Below are 16,317 nucleotides of genomic sequence, written 5' to 3'. Positions count from 1 at the left end.
GCACCATCACAACTCAAGGAAGATAAGAATAATATAAACCTTTGAAGGCCAAGGTCTAACAAAGCCAGGTCCAAAGAGTTATGGAAAAGGCAGGGTAAACATGATTTGAACTATCAGCTGAATGTAGACTACTAGCTCACGTTCTTGTAACCTACACATATTCACCTTTTAGATTAAGGGAAGGACAATCCGTGTTGACCATGTAGCCAATTATCGCCCTCCAAAAGATGGAGATGATATCGATGATGTGACAAGAACACTGAGAGAGGAAGGCTGTGGACCAAAAGCACCTCCTCCAGCGTCAGTGTCCTCTGAGTCCTCTGACGAGATTGCTAGTGAGGTGCCAACTAAAAAACGGAAAAAAGGTATGAAAAGGGAATTAATGGGTGAACCTTTTCCAGGGATGTCATTACAGGGAGGCCATTGACCATAACTTCCCGTTAATGTCAGAGAATGGAAGAATTAAAGGAAATCATTATTGATACTAAAAAAAAAGTAGTGCTGAAGAAATTAATGGGACTGAAAGCTGACGAATCCCTAGGGTTTGATCTGCATCCCAGAGTACCAGGAAGAATTAGTCTTGGAGGTATTGGAGATAGAAATTATGGAACTATTCTCAGAGATTCATGGTGTTGTATAGCATGGGAGTTGGCCTCTCAGCCAACCTAGTATCTGCCAAGCATTAAGCACCCATCCATACTCATTTAATGACAAAGTGAGGATAAAAATTCTCTCTCAACACTGACTTGCATCAAGTTACACCAATAAATTTACAGATTTTGCCGCCGCACTGGTAATGGAATTATCAAACTGGTGATTTCCTCAAATTGGCATTAAATACAGTGCTTTACTTGGCTACATATCCCCATGAATAGTGGTTACTGATGGTTTCTAGAAATTTCCATATTTTGCAGCTACCGTTGTCTCTGTCTTGAACACAGAATTACCTGAATATATTTGATTTCCAGAAAAGAAAAAGAAGAAGAAGAAAGAAAAAAAGGAGAAAAAACTGAAGTTGGAAAAGGAGGAACAAAGCTCCAAACAATTCGCCAAGTCCTCTCTCCAAAGTCATTCGCCTACACCAGCAGTAAGAATTAAGAGAGAAAGGGAGGATGAGGGATATGAGAAGTATGCCAACACAAACCGAGACTGTCATGGAGACCGCAGTGTTGACCAAAGAGGAACAACAAGTAAAAGAAAGCACTCAGATGGAGTAGATGAAATGAGAAATAGAGAGAAATGGGATGAGAGAAATCAGTCTAGGAACTTGGAGAGGGACGAGCGGCGAAGAAATGATCAAAACAGCCGAGGATCATGCAGTGAAAAGTCAAGTAGAGACTCAAGATGCAACCACAGTGATGGGAGAGAGACAAGACATGAAGAGGAAAGACAGAGTTACCAACGAGAGAAAATGCCGAGAAAAGAGAGGTCTGAGAACAGGCATGATGATCGAGACAAGTACAGGAAGAATGATCACAACAGGAGAGAGGAGAGGGATTCCGATTGTGAGAGTGCCAAGACTAAAGAGAGGAGAAGTAAGCACACCAATGGCAGTCGTTATAAAGAAAAAGATGACCACAGGGACTGATCATAAAAGAAGCAAATGAGAAGCTTACTACGGGTAAACTAAATCTTATTTTACCATTTGAAGTCAAATCAAATGTTCAGAGTTTCATTTTAATCCAAGTTAAAGTAAGCAGAATTTTAAAAAGTTCTGGTATTATCTGCTTGTTCATACTCTGTATTTTTAGCAATCTCTCTATATATTTAAAGAATTTATGCAAGTATCAAGGAACATGAAAGATCTGTTAATATTGCAAGGCCTTTCCTGTAAATATGGTTTGAAGATATCTGTTTGATAACTTGTGTAAACATAGCATTTAAATGTGTTTTTCCTATTTCTATCCCTTAAAATCCTCCTGATTAGTGACCCTAAGAGACAATAAAGCAGGGCAATACCCAAATCTCATCCAGTTAAGACCAGTTAGCTCAACAAAGATTTAGAATTGGTGGTCGTCACTGCATTCCACCCAGGATGGGCATGTATTCACTAGATTCTGTAAATTTCTAATTACTAACATTTCTAACATCTCTTATCTGATATTTATAGTACCAGGTTAAATAGAAAATAGTTCCATCATTAAATTTAATGTGAGAATGCTGCTGTTGTCTTCAAAGGGTTTTAGGTGTTTAACATACCTGTAAAATTACAACAAGAATGGATGAAGAATATTAGGACCATTTATAGAAAAAAATTCCATCTTTTTTGACTCCATTTTGTATTGCTGCTGATATCGCACTCTACAATGGAACATTTTTGGGAGTTATAGATTTGGACCATCATAAACAATAAAATGTTTACTTCCTCTAAGTAGAGAATTATCAAATAAGAAAGACTTATGAACTCTGTGCTCTAGAATAAACACCAAAGACGTAGCTGTGCGTATAATTTATTGCACAGGAAACCAATGACATGACATTTCAAGATACAGTTTATTTCCTGATACTTCAGTGCTATTGTTTCTATGCTCCATTGTGATCATTTTCCTCAGTGAGTTACAACTGTGCATAAGAAATAGGAGCAGAATTATACCGTTCAGTCCATCCAATCTGTTCTGCCATTTTATCATGGCTGATCCATTTTCCTTTGCAACCCCATGCTGTTACCTTCTCTCCATAACCTTTCACACTCTGACTAATCAAGAATCTATTAACCTGCCCCTTAAATACACCCAATAACCTCCCCTCCACAGCCACCTGTGGCAATGAATTCCATAGATTCACCACCGTTTGGCTAAAGAAATTCCTTCTCATCTTCGTTCTAAATGGATGTCCCTCTGCTCTGTAGTCGTGTCTTCTGGTCCTAGACCCCCCCCTCACTATAGGAAACATCTCCTCCACAACCACCCTACCTAGGCATTCCTACATTTGATAGGTTTAAATGAGATTCCACCTGGCCCCCCCATTTTCCTAAATTCCAGTGAGTAGAGACCCATAGCCATCAAATGCTCCTTATTCAATAACCCTTTCATTCCCAGAATCATTCTTCTGAACCTCTGCTGAACCCTCCCCAATGTCAACACATCCTTTCTTAGAAAAGGGGCCCAAAATACTCCAAGTGAAGCCTCCCCAATGCCTTATAAAGCCTCAGCATTACATTCTTGCTTTTATATTCTAGTGCCCTCGAAATGAATGCTAACATTACATTCACCTTCTTAACCTTCAGGAAATTGTGCATGAGGACACCCAAGTCCCTTTGTACCTCGGATCTTTGAATTTTCTGTCTGTTTAGAAAATAGTCTTTGCTTTTGTTCCGTCTACCAAAGTGCATAACCGTACACTTCCAGACACTGTATTCCATCTGCCACTTCCTTGCCCAATCTTCTAATTGGTCAGCCTATTTTATCTTGTACCTCCAAGTATATCTAATATCTCATCCCTAACAGCTGACTTAACATCTTCCCAACAACTGAGGTCAGGCTAGATGGGCAATAATATCCTTTATTTTGCCTCTCTCCCTTCTTGAAGAGTGGAGTGGTATTTGCCAGTTGTCCAGAACCATGCCAGAATCTAGTGATTCTTGAAAGATCATTCCTAATGTTGCACAATCTCTTCAGATACCTCTTTCACCTCAATGGTGTAGTCCATCTGGTCCAGATAACTTCTCTACCTATAGAGCTTTCAGCTTCCCGAGCAACTTCTCTCTCGTTATAGCAATTGCGCTCGCTTCTGCCCCTGACACCCTTGAACCTCCAGAATACTGCTAGTGTTTTCCACAGTGAAGATGAATACAAGATACTTATTTAGTTCATCTGCCGCTTCCTTTTTCCCCATTACTACTTCTCCAGCATCATTCTCCAGCGGTCTGATTACTACTCTCACCCCTCTTTTACTCTTTATATATCTGGAAAAAATGTTGGTATCACTTTTGATATTATTGGCTAGGTCACCTTCATATTTCATCTGTCTCTTCTTATGGTTTTTTTTGGTACCTTCTGTTGGTTTTTAAAGGCTTCCTAATCCTCTAACTTCCCACTAATTTTTGCTCTATTATATGCCCTCTCTTTCACTTTTACGTTATTTTTTACTTCCCTTGTCAGCCATAGTTGTGCCATCCTGCCTTTAGAATACTTCCTCTTTGAGACGTATACATCATGCGCCTTCCAAATTTCTCCCAGAAACTCCAGCCATTGCTGTTCTGTCATCATCCCTGCTAGTGTCCCATTGTAATGAACTTTGGCCAGCTCTTCTTCCATGCTTCTATAATTCCCTTTACTCCACTGTCCACGGTGATACTTTAGCTTCTCCCTCTCAAATTGCAGGCTGCAGGTTATCATATTATGATTACTGTCTCCTAAGGGTTGCTTTTCATTAAACTCCCTCATCAAATCCAGTTCTTTATAGGACACCCAATCCGGAATAGCCTTTCCCCTAGTGGGCTCAACCACTTGTTGCTCTGAAAAGCCACCTCAGGCATTCTACAAGTTCTGTCTCTTGGGATCCAGCACCAACCTGATTTTCCCAGTCAACCTCCCTAAATTCTCTCTTCAGGTCCTTTTCCTGTGTATGCCATTACTGCCAATATGTATCAAGACATTGTGGAATTCTCTGCCACAGGAAACAGTTGAGGCCAGTTCATAGGCTATATTTAAGAGGGAGTTAGGCATGGCCTTTGTGGCTAAAGGGATCAGGGGGTATGGAGAGAAGGCAGGTACAGGGTTCTGAGTTGGATGATCAGCCGTGATCATACTGAATGGCGGTGCAGGCTCAAGGGGCCGAATGGCCTACTCCTGCACCTATTTTCTATGTTTCTAAGACCTTTGGCTGCTCACCCTCCCCCTTTAAAATGCAGTGGCCCTGATCCAAGACGTCCTTGACCCTAGCTCTGTGTGACTGTCTCTTTCATGTCCACGGAATCTTGTGCCTGCTCCTCCTCCTGTGGAATCCCCTATCACTAGTCCTCTTCTCCCCTCCTCGTCCCGCCGTCACAACGTCAGACTCAGTGACAGAGACCCAGTCGCTGAGGCTGACCCCAGAAGGTCATTCCCCATATCAGTATCCAAAGCGGTATATTTATTTATTTATTGAGGGGAATGGCTACTGCGGTACTCTGCACTGTCTGCACATTTCCTTCCCCTCTCCTGACAGTCACCCAGTTACTTGCCTCCTGCAACCTAGGGATGACTACCTCCCTGTAGCTCCTGTCTATCAGCTTCTCAGTTTCCCTTATGAGCTGAAGGTTATTGAGCTGCAGCTCTAGTTCCTTAACACGTTCTCAAGGAGCTGCAACTCGGTGAACCTGGTGTAAATGTGGTTATCAGGAGGCTGAAGGTCACCCAGAAAGAATACATCTCGCAGGTAGAACACAACACAGCCCCTGGAGCCATTCTCACTGCACTAACTGTGCACCAACAGGTGAAGAGTAAAGAAGAGCAACTTGCCAGAAGCTTATCTAGCTGAAGCTTTTTGGCTGGCCACAATTGCAAAAAGCAAGTTGGCTTGATCAAAGAGTTGGGCACAAAGGTTGTGGAGTTTTATTTAACCGCTGTCCTCCTGGGGCATTCAGTGTTTAATGAATATATTCTAAAGTGTATTTAAATAAATGGGTCTGTTGCCAGCTCAGAGATGCCACCATGTAGGCTGATAGGGCTCCATCATTGAATTAGTTGCCCAGTTACTCAGCTTTTTTTAATATTTTAATAAGTCCCTAATACTCAAATTGGATTTTTGCCATGAATTCCCATCCATTGGCTGTATAAGAATCTTCTGATGTATATTTTTCTCTTGTTTATTTGGACTATTATACTTCTCTTATAGAAAGTCTCCTCTTTCTGCACAAGGGTTACCTATAGTGACCTGGAAGGAATTAAAATTGACCACCCTCCCATTGTCACTTTGCATCTGAGATAGTAATTTTCTTTAATTGCTATAGCTGCTATTTATATGAGCATTTGTTCAGTGATCAACTTTCAGGCAATCAAAAACAGAATGTAATGTGATGCTCCATTTTTCTGCTATTTAATTACATTTTGGCACGACTTAGGAGTGGCTGCCCCTTACTGCTTTTCCATTCTATGTTAGGAGGGAGCCCCCTGATGCTGGGCTCAGCTGTACGTCATAGAAGCCAGGATAGAAACTGGCAGTATTGGTGGTAAGAATCATATTGACGAGTCAGTAATTCTGTCAGCTAGCCAAACGTTACTTCTAGGCCCTTTTGAACTCGGGTAATTAGCTGCATCAGACTAATATTGTTTGTCCACAAAATTCAGATTAGATAAGAAATTAACTCATTTATTTATTGCATCTTTATGCAATTTGATGGTCATATTTAGCTTTAATTTGTATGTAAGGAGGGATCCCTCTTGACAGAAACAAAATATGCTGGAAATGCACAGTCAATCTCTATCTGAGAGAGAAAACTAAACAACACGATGTTGCAGGCAGCATATGAAAAGAAAATGTTATAAATAGTAAATCCAGCAGCTCTCTCTCTCTCTCTCTCGAGACAGTTAAAGTTTCAACCTGATCATTTCTTTTGATAGATGAGGTGTTCTCCTACACTGAAGAAAGGCCACACTCCGAATATTTTCTCATCTTTGGATCCAGATGCACTGATTTAACTAACCTGAGTCTTTCCAATGCTTTCTGCTTTTATTGTGGGTGTCCAGTATTTGCAGCTGTCTGCTTCCTGATTCATAAGTATGCATTTGACTTCGTTTTCAGACTTCTTTCAGGTGTGAAGTCTGATGTTGTTTAGGAACAATTTTGCAAAGCCCAGTTTCGCTTATGTTACAAAAAGTTAGACTGTTTCATTGCACATTTAAGAACAGTTTTAATTAATGTATGATGAACGTCATGTAACAGCAACAGTACAATTTTTGTGAATATTAATAAAAGTGGATTATGATAGTTATTATCTTTTAACAAAGATCCTTTGATATGTTTTCAATTACTGTGAATATTATGATTAAATTTGTATAGAAAATAAAATGTGTATATTTTTTATCATAATTGCAGGTTGAATATGAAATAGTTGCTTTTCCACATGTATTGCTAATGATAAAGAGACTAAATTAGGCTGAAGAGTAATATAAATTGGAGCTTCTAATGAAAAGCCAAATTATTTGAATATATGTCAAGCAGTTTTTCTGTCAATATGTGCCCAATTACTCAGCTTTTGTCATATTTTTAAAAAGTCCCTTAATACTCAAATTGGAATGCTGTTCATGAATTCTGATCCATTGGTTGTAAAAGGATCCTCTGGTACAATTTTTCTTTCATTTATTTGAACCATTATATGCCATCTATAGAGCTGTTTCCTTTTCTTGCATAAGGGTTACCTTTTGTGACCTGGAAGGAATTAAAATTATCCACTGTACTATTGCCACTTTTCCACTGAGATGACAGTTTTCTTAAATTGCTGTAGCTGATGTTTATATTTGCATTTAGTTAAGATTAACTACCAGGGATCAAGAACTGAATTGGTGTGGGGAAGGGGGCTTGAGGTAGTGCAAGCTGTTGTGGTGAGTGACTGTAAGATTTAAAGCGAGCAGGGCCAGTTGGGACATTTGGCAGCACTTGAGATTGTTGGGAAGTTGGGAACTTGGCAAGGGCCAATAAAAAGAAGTTAGGTGTAAGCAGAGTGGCCAGTTCAAGAGTGGCCATTATGAGGGTTTGACAGGGTTAGAGTGAGGGAGCTTGAAGCTTTGGCGAGGAGAGGCAGAGGCTGAGGTGTGTCTCTGGCAAGTCTCTTTCTTTCTTATTCCACAATTGGAGCAGTGAGAATATGAGGCAAGACAGTAGAATTCTCCTTTTGGAGGATGTGGGATGACGGGGAGACCTCCAGTATCCCTATCATGAGAACGTCTGCAGGTGCTGGAAATCCGAAGCAACGCACACAAGATGCTTTAGGGACTCAGCAGGCCAGGCAGCACCTATGGAAAAGAGTAAACAGGCAATGTTTTGGGCTGAGACCCTTCTTTTTCCAGTATTCTAGTATTCTTGTTGACTACACCTATAAGAAGAGTATCCAGCTGCAGCTTCTCATAGACCGTGTTAGGGGTCCAGAGCTGGATGAACTCCAGATCATTAGGGAGTGAGGGGTTGATTGACAGAAGATACAGGGAGGTAGTTATACTTAAGATGCAGGACACGGGTAACTGGGTGAGGAAAAGGGGATAAACAGGCAGTGGAGGGTACCACTGTGGGTGCCCCCCTCAGTAACAAGTATTATTTGAATAGTGTTGTGATGGATAGGGGGGGAGGGGAAGAAACAACCTAGCAGAAGAAAGCCATAGTAACCAGGTCTCTGGCACTGTGTCTGGTTCAGCGGCGCAGAAGGGAAGGGGGAGAAGAGGAGAACAATCATGATAGGGGATTCGTTGGTTAGGGGAACATACAGAAGATACTGTGGAGAAGAACCAGATTCCTGGATTGGACATTCCCTTCCAGTTGCCAGGTGCAGGGACATTTCTGATAGAGTCCATAGCATTCTTAAGTGGAGGGTGAGCCGACAGAGGTCGTTGTTCATGCTGGTACTAATGACAAGTAGAAAGGGTGACAAGGTCCCATAAAGAGAGTTCAGGAAGCTAGGTGCTAAGTTGAAGGACAGGACTTCCAGAGTCTGATCTCAGGATTGTAACCAGAGCCACGTGCTAGTGAGGCCAGAAATAGGAAGGTAATACAAATTAACACGCGGCTCAGGAGATGATACAGGAGGGAGGGCTCCAGATTTTTGAATCGTTGGGCTCTATTCCAGGGCAAGTGGGACCTGTACAGATGAGGTGGTTTGCACCTGAACTGGAGGGCGACTAATATCCATGCGGGATGGTTTGCTAGTGTTGTATGGGGTGGCAGGGGGTGATTAAACTAGAGTTGCAGAGTGCCAGGGTAGATAGAGGGCAAAATGTTGTTAAGCCTACATACAAGGACGGGAATCGAAAGGTTGAGCTGGTGGAAATAATGTTCCTAGTTTTGTCCATTTCAATTTCAGGTAGGGCAGATGAATCATAAAGCATGGGTCAGCCTGTGGAACTATGACAACATAGCCATTAATAAGACTTGGTTGCAGGAGGGGAAGGACTGGCCACTCAGTGTTCCAGGATTCAATTGTTTTGGACATGATATAAAGTGGAGGGGTGGCATTATTAGTCAGGGAAAATTTCATGGCAGTGCTCAAAATGGACAGACTGAAGAGCTCATCTACCGAGGCTAAATGGTGAAACAGAGGAATAAGAAAGGGATGACGACGTTAATGGGATTATATTGTAGACCAGCCAGTACTCAGTGGGATGTAAAGGAGCAGGTTTGTCAAGAGATAGCAAACAGTGACAAGAAAAATAATGTCATAGTAGGTGATTTCGGCTTTTCCACACATTGACTGAGACTCCCCTACTGTAAAAGGACTGGATAGGATAGAGTTTGTCAAATGTATTCAAGAAAGTTTCCTTAATCAATATACTCTCGGTTTCAACTTTATTAGTTTCATTTGCTCATTAAAGCAAATATCTAATCAGCCAGTCTTGTGGCAGCAACTCAGTGCATAAAAGCATGCATTGTCAAAGGTTCATTTGCTCCCCAAACATCAGAATGAGGAAAAATGTGATCTAAGTGACTTTGACCACAGAATCATTATTGGTGGGGTGGGGTGGGGCAGTTTGAGTATCTCAGAAACTGCTGATCTCCTGGGATTTTCACACACAACAGTCTCTGGAGCTTACACAGAATGGTGCAAAAGAAAAACCAAAAACATCCAATGAATGGTGGCAATTCTGTGGGCAAAAACACATTGTTAATGATAGAAGTCAGAGGAAAATGACTAAGCTAACAAGAAGGGGAAGTAAGTCAAATAACCACGTATTACAACAGTGGTGTGCAGAAGAAAACCTCTGAACATACAACACCAAACCTTGATGTGGGTGGGCTGCAGCAGCAGAAGACCACAAACATGCACTCAGTGGCTAATTTATTAGCTACAGGAGGTTCCTAAAAGGTGACCACTGAGTACAGGACTGGAATTTCCTATTAGGGTATAAAACGGGATAGGTGATAGAAGTGTGTGTGGGGGAATACTTTGTATCTAGTGATCATAATTCCATTAATTCAAGATAATTATGGAGAAGGATAGGAGTGGTTCTCAGGTTAGGATTCTGAATTGGCGAAAGGCCGGTTTTACTGGCATTAGAAAGGATCTGGCAGGTGTAGATTAGGTTGTTTACTGGCACAGTAAGCTTAGTAAGTGGGAGGCCTTCAAAAGTGAGATATTAAGAGGACAGAGTTTGTATGTGTTAGAATAAAAGGCAAGGCTAACAGGGTAAGGGAACCTTGGTTTTTAAGGGATATTGAAGCCATGGCTAAGGGGAAGGAGGTTCATAGCAGGTAAAGACACCAGGAGCAAATGAGATGCTTGAGTATAAGAAATACAGGAGAACATATAAGAGGGGGATCAGGAGGACTAAAAAATAGGAGGTTGCTCTGTCAGATAAAGTAACAGAGAATTCCACAGGCTTCTACAGATATATTAAGAGCAAAAGGACAGCAAGGAATAAAATTGGTCCTCTTGCAGATCAGCATGGTCATCTATACGTGGTACTGAAAGAGATGGGGGAGATCTTAAATTGACTTTTTGCATCTCAGTCAATAGAACTGAGGTAAAACAGCAGTGAGGTCATGGACCATATATGGTTTACAGAAGAGGATATGCTATTTGAGGTAAATTAGTGTTGATAAGTACCCCGGCCCTAACAAGGTGTTCTCAGTTCTTGTGGGAGGCTAGGGCAGAAATTGCAGGGATCCTGGCAGAGGCATTTAAAACATCCTTAACCACGAGTGCGGTAGTGAGGAATGTTGTTCAAGCTGGAAAGTGGCACATGGAATTAATGCAGCTAAGTTAGGTGTTGCACTTTTGGAGGACAAACAATGAACGGTAGGGCACTGATGAATGTGGTAGAACAGAGGGTTCGGGGAATACAGATGCACAATTGCTTCTATCCCAGATAGTGTTGCAAAGACAGCTTTTGGCACATAAGCCTTCATAAATCAAACCATTCAGTACATGAGTTGTGATGTTATGTTGAAGTTGAACATGATGACAAGGCCAAATTTGTAGTATTATATTCAGTTCTGTTCATAACTACAGAAAAACTTACAAGATTTAAAGAGTACAGAGAAAATTTACAAGGATATTGCTGGGACCTGAAGACCTAAGTTAAATGATTGAATAGTTAGGACTTTATTCCTGGAGCATAGGAGAATGAGTGGAGATTTGATAGAGGTTTACAAAATTATGAGAGGTACAGATAAAGGGTAATGTGAGCAGGCTTTTATCACTGAAGTTGAGTGAGGCTAAAACTAGAGGTCATAGGCTAAGAGTGAAAAATGAAATATCTGCAGGTAACCTGATGTGGAATTTCTTCACTTGGAGGGTGGTGAGAGTGTGGAATGAGCTGCTAGCAGAGATGGTAGATGTGGGTTTGGTTGCAATACTTAACAGAAGCATGGCTAAGTACATGTATGGGAAGGGTGTGGAGGTGTATGGTTCAGGTAAGGATCGATGGGATGAGGTAGAATAACAGTTGGCATGGACTAGATGGGCCAAAGGGTCTGTTTCTGTGCTGTTGTGCTCTATGATTCTATGACTAAATCCATCCTGTACGTTGTAATTTGACGCCACAAGAATTACATCCTGGCCCCTCTGTCTTCCCCTGCCTCAAAGTTTACCTGATATTCTGAGGATTTGATTAATGTCACTCGGTAAATAAATAGTCGGTGAGAGAGAGGACCTGAGACTAAAGATTAAATAAGTTTCCCAGTGTTTAGGCAGAAAAATGCAGCTCATTCTAAACTAGATACTAGATAAAAAATAGTTACTCAACGGGTTGAGCGGTATCTGTGTAAGGAAAGGAATTCAAAGTTTGAAGTACATTTATTATCAAGTACATCTATGTCACCATACACAACTCTGGGATTCATTTTCTTATGGGCAATCACAAAAATACGAAAAAAACAATAGAATCCATGACCCACCTCGCCCATCAGGACGGGCAAACTACCAGTGTGCAAAATACAACAAACTGCACAAATACAGAAAGAGAAAAAAAAAAGAAATAATAATAAAAAAAATCAATAAATATCACGAATCTGAGATGAAGGGTCCTTGAAAGTGAATCCATAGGTTGTGGAGCCAGTTCTGTACTGCAGTGAGTAAAGTTGAGTGAACTTATCCTCTCTGGTTCAAGACCCAAATGGTTAAGGGGGTAATAACTGTTCCTGAACCGGGTGGTGTGGGTCCTGAGGCTCTGTATCTTCTTCCTGATGGCAGCAGGGAGAAGAGAGCATGTGAATGTTTCAAGATTGCATCAGGATCCTAAAAGATGTGCATGCAATACCTTGACATCAAAATTATTACAGGCAAAAAGACAGAACAAACTGTGATGATGCAAAGTGATATTTAATACTAGTCCTGTTAACTTGTTATGGTAGTGACACTGCTTATCTCACACAGTTTGTTTCTGTGCTGCTGATATTTTGAAGAACAACAAAACAGGTGCACTGGAAGGATCATGAAAAAAGAAAGGCACAGATTTGAATGAAACTTGGGACATGCTTCAGAAAATGCTGACTATGTCTGTACAAGTATATGGAATGGTAAAGCATTTTGTACTACTTAAGTTAATTAAATCATTAATTCACATTAAAGTTAAAATGAATCGACTTTTGCTTGAACTGAAATTGTTGATGGCTAAAAATCATTAATTAATCACCTTTAAATTCATGAGTGCTTTGGATTTGTGCACACTATACAGAGTTTTAAAAATATAGGACCTCATGCTAAAATGGGTCATCGCCAAAAATTTAGTCATCAAAAAAGCCAACTGGCCCCATTCCTGCATGATCTCATTTTTGGAATTAATTAGTTTTGGGTTACAGTGGTGGAGCTGCTGTCTTGTAGCTCCAGTGACACAATTTCAGTCTTGATTCCTGGTGCTGTCTGAGTGGAGTGGCCTCCTGGGTTTCTGCCAGCTGCTCCTGTTTCCTCCCACAGCACAAAAGCGTGTGGTTGTATATTAGTTGAACGATGTAAACTGCAGACACAAAAGACTGCTGATACAAGGTCTCAACCCAAAGTGTTGACAGTTCCTTTCTTATTACATGTGCTGTTCCACCAGTTGAGTTCCTCCAACAGTTTGCTATTTACCGTAAATTTTAGCCTGTATGTAGATGAATGTATATTGTATTGTTCTGCTGAACATTGTGGGCATGATATGTTGGCACCAGAATGTGTGGTTACTCTTGCAGGCTGTCTCCAGCACACCCTTGGGTGTGTTGGTTGCTCACACAAATGGTTCATCGAAGTATGTTTTGAGCTACAGAACCTAGGCTTCTGTACCTCCCTCTGCAACTTGATCCTCGACTTCTTCACCGGAAGACCACAATCTGTGTGGATTCGAAATAACAACTCCAGCTCACTGATGATTAACACTGGCACTCCACAGGGATGTGTGCTTAGCCCACTGCTCTACTCTGTCTACACCCATGACTGTGTGGCTAGGCATAGCTCAAACAGCATCCATAAATTTGCTGATGATACAATTATTGTGGCAGAATTTCACATGGTGATGAAAGGGCTTACAGGAGCGAGATATACCCGTTAGCTGAGTGGTTTTGCAGCAGCAACCTTGCACTCAATGTGAGGAAGATCAAAGAGCAGATTGTGGACTTCAGGAAGGGTAAGATGAAGGAACACAAAACGATCCTCACAGAGGGATCAGAAGTGGAGAGAGTGAGCAGTTTCAAGTTCCTGGGTACCAATATCACTGAGGACCTAACCCGAACACAACATATTGATGCAGCTATAAAAAAGGCAAGACAGTGGCTATATTCCACTCGGGGTTTCAGAAGATTTGGGTTGCCTACTAAAACTCAAAAACTTCTACAAATGTATCATAGACAGTATTCTGACTGGCTGCATCACTGTCTGGTACAAGATAGAAATAAGTTGCAGAAACTTGTGAAATTGGTCAGCTGCATCATGAGTACCAGCCTTCATAGCATGTGAAACACATTCAAGGAGCAGTGCCTCAGGAAGGCAGTGCCCATCATTAAGGATCCCCACCACCCAGCGCATGCCCTCTTCGCACTGTTACTGACATGAATGAGGTAGAAGCCTGAAGGCACGCAATCAGTGGTTCAGGAACAGCTTCTTCCCCTCTGTCATCTGATTTCTAAATGGGCATTAAACTCATGAATGCTACCTCACTGCTTTTTTATTTCTGTTATTTTGCACTACTTAGTTTAACTTTAATAGATATATATATATATTTAATATAGCTCAATTTTTTTCTTAATTTATCATCTATTTCATTGTACTGCTGTCATAAAGTTAACAAATTTCATGACATATGCCAATGATATCAAATCTGATTTTGATCTGCATGTGAACCATGAATCTGAGATCTGCACCTGAATGTGGAATAGGACAACAAAATGGGTCATGGTAGATTGGTGTAAAAATAGGTACTTGATAGGTGGGCTGAAAGTTAAATCTCTCTAGGACCCTATAGCTTATTTGGAAATCCTCTGCCATGTTTCATTATCATGCCACTGACATTGAGGTGGACGCTTTTCTGCTGCAAACTATTAAAATTTGCCATCACAAAGTGATAATTAGCCAACAGGGTGGTTTTTAATTGTATTCCACAGGCCTGTTTGAAGATTTGAGTAAAGATAGTAAACATTATATTTTCTAAAACAAAAGTGAATTGATTCAAAAGAAAATACTGGAAGGACTCAACAGATCATGTAGCATTTGTGGTGAGAGAAATGGTAGTTTTCAATTCACTAATGTTTAATTAGAACAATGTTAATAAAAGATCCTCAGTTTGAAAGGTTAACTGTTTTTTTCTCTCTCTCGCTCCACAGATGCTGCCTATGTATTTACAGGACTGCATTTTTTTTGTGATTTTCAGGATGCATGTTGTTTTGCTTTTGGATATTTTTTCATGCTGGATGAAATTATTTCCATGCTGTACTTCTCCATGAAAGATATGGAAATAAGCCTCGTTGACTATTGACCATCTATTTACATTAATTCCATTCTCCCCACTTTCCAGTAACTCTCCAGATTCTACCAGTCAGCAACACACTAGAAACAATTTGCATTGGTTAATTAACCCACCAACCTGCACATCTTTGGATGTGGAAGGAAACCAAGCACCCTAGAAACCCCATAAATTCACAGGAAGAACATACAAGGTCCAAACAGACAGCACCCAGGTCAGGATTGAACTCGTGTCTCTGGTGCTGTGAGGCAGCGGCTCTGCTGTCCACGCCACAGTGCCATCTTTCTTCCTTAATCCACTGCTCTTATGGAATTGAATTAGCCTTAATGTGGAAAAGCCACTGTCAGATTGCCTACTCAAGAATTTCATTACATAATCTTCCCAGTCAAAAACAACCTTTTTTTTTCCTGGCCACTCTTGTTCTCCTATACTGGGCCCATAAGACCATAAAATATAGGAGCAGAAATAGGCCATTTGGCTCATTGAGTCTGCTCCACCATTCAGTCACGGGCTGATCCAATCCTTCCAGTCATCCCCACTCCCCTGCCTTCACCCCATACCCTTTGATACCCTGGCTAATCAAGAACCTATCTACCTACCCTTAAATATACCCAATGGCTTGGCCTCCACATCCACTCATGGCAACAAATTCCACAGACTTACCACCCTCTGAGTAAAGTAATTTCTCTGCATCTCAGTTTTAAATGGACTTACTTCAATCCTGAAGTCATGCCCTCTTGTCCTAGAATCCCCTACAATGGGAAATAACTTTGCCATATTCAAAGATTCAAAAGATTCATGAAAACTTTATTGTCATTCTAACCGTACATCAGCTCTGCAGGGCAGAGTGAGACAGCGTGTCTCAGGAGCAGTGCAATCATAACATAACAAACGTAACACTAAATAATAACCATAACAATAAATAGTAAAACACAACAGCCACATGTCTGTTAAAATCAAGTTATAAGTGTCCAGTGCAAGTTAAAAGTGTCCAAAGCAGAGTCAAGTAGAGCAGCTATTTAGCAGTCTGACTGCCTGTGGGAGGAAGCTGTTTAGTAGCCTTGTGGTTTTAGTTTTCATGTTCCTGTAACGTTTGCCGGATGGCAGAAGAACAAACAGTTCCTGGAGAGGGTGTGAGGGGTCTTTAATGATATCATTAGATAATGATATCTAATCTGTTCAGGCCTTTTAACATTCAGAATGTTTCTATGAGATCCCCCCTCATTCTCCCGAACTGGAGGGAGTATAGCCCAAGAGC

At 41.0% G+C, this 16,317-nt stretch overlaps 1 protein-coding gene across 1 annotated transcript in view; it reads left to right on the top strand.

The window, feature by feature from the left end:
• rbmx2 (RNA binding motif protein X-linked 2) overlaps nucleotides 1-12,663 on the top strand; it is a 31,280-nt gene extending 18,617 nt beyond the window's left edge. Inside the window, exons 5-7 of the mRNA XM_072270628.1 lie at nucleotides 173-365; nucleotides 969-1,621; nucleotides 6,543-12,663. Coding sequence (XP_072126729.1) covers nucleotides 173-365; nucleotides 969-1,588 — 813 coding nt within the window. The 3' untranslated portion in view covers nucleotides 1,589-1,621; nucleotides 6,543-12,663. The remainder of the gene's footprint in view (nucleotides 1-172; nucleotides 366-968; nucleotides 1,622-6,542) is intronic.
• The last annotated feature ends 3,654 nt before the right edge of the window (nucleotides 12,664-16,317 follow it).

The sequence above is a fragment of the Mobula birostris genome, chromosome 10, assembly GCF_030028105.1.
Source record: "Mobula birostris isolate sMobBir1 chromosome 10, sMobBir1.hap1, whole genome shotgun sequence".
In the NCBI taxonomy this organism is placed as follows: domain Eukaryota; kingdom Metazoa; phylum Chordata; class Chondrichthyes; order Myliobatiformes; family Myliobatidae; genus Mobula; species Mobula birostris.
The sequence above is the reverse complement of the archived record's forward strand: the minus strand, read 5'-3'. Positions and strand labels throughout refer to the sequence as shown.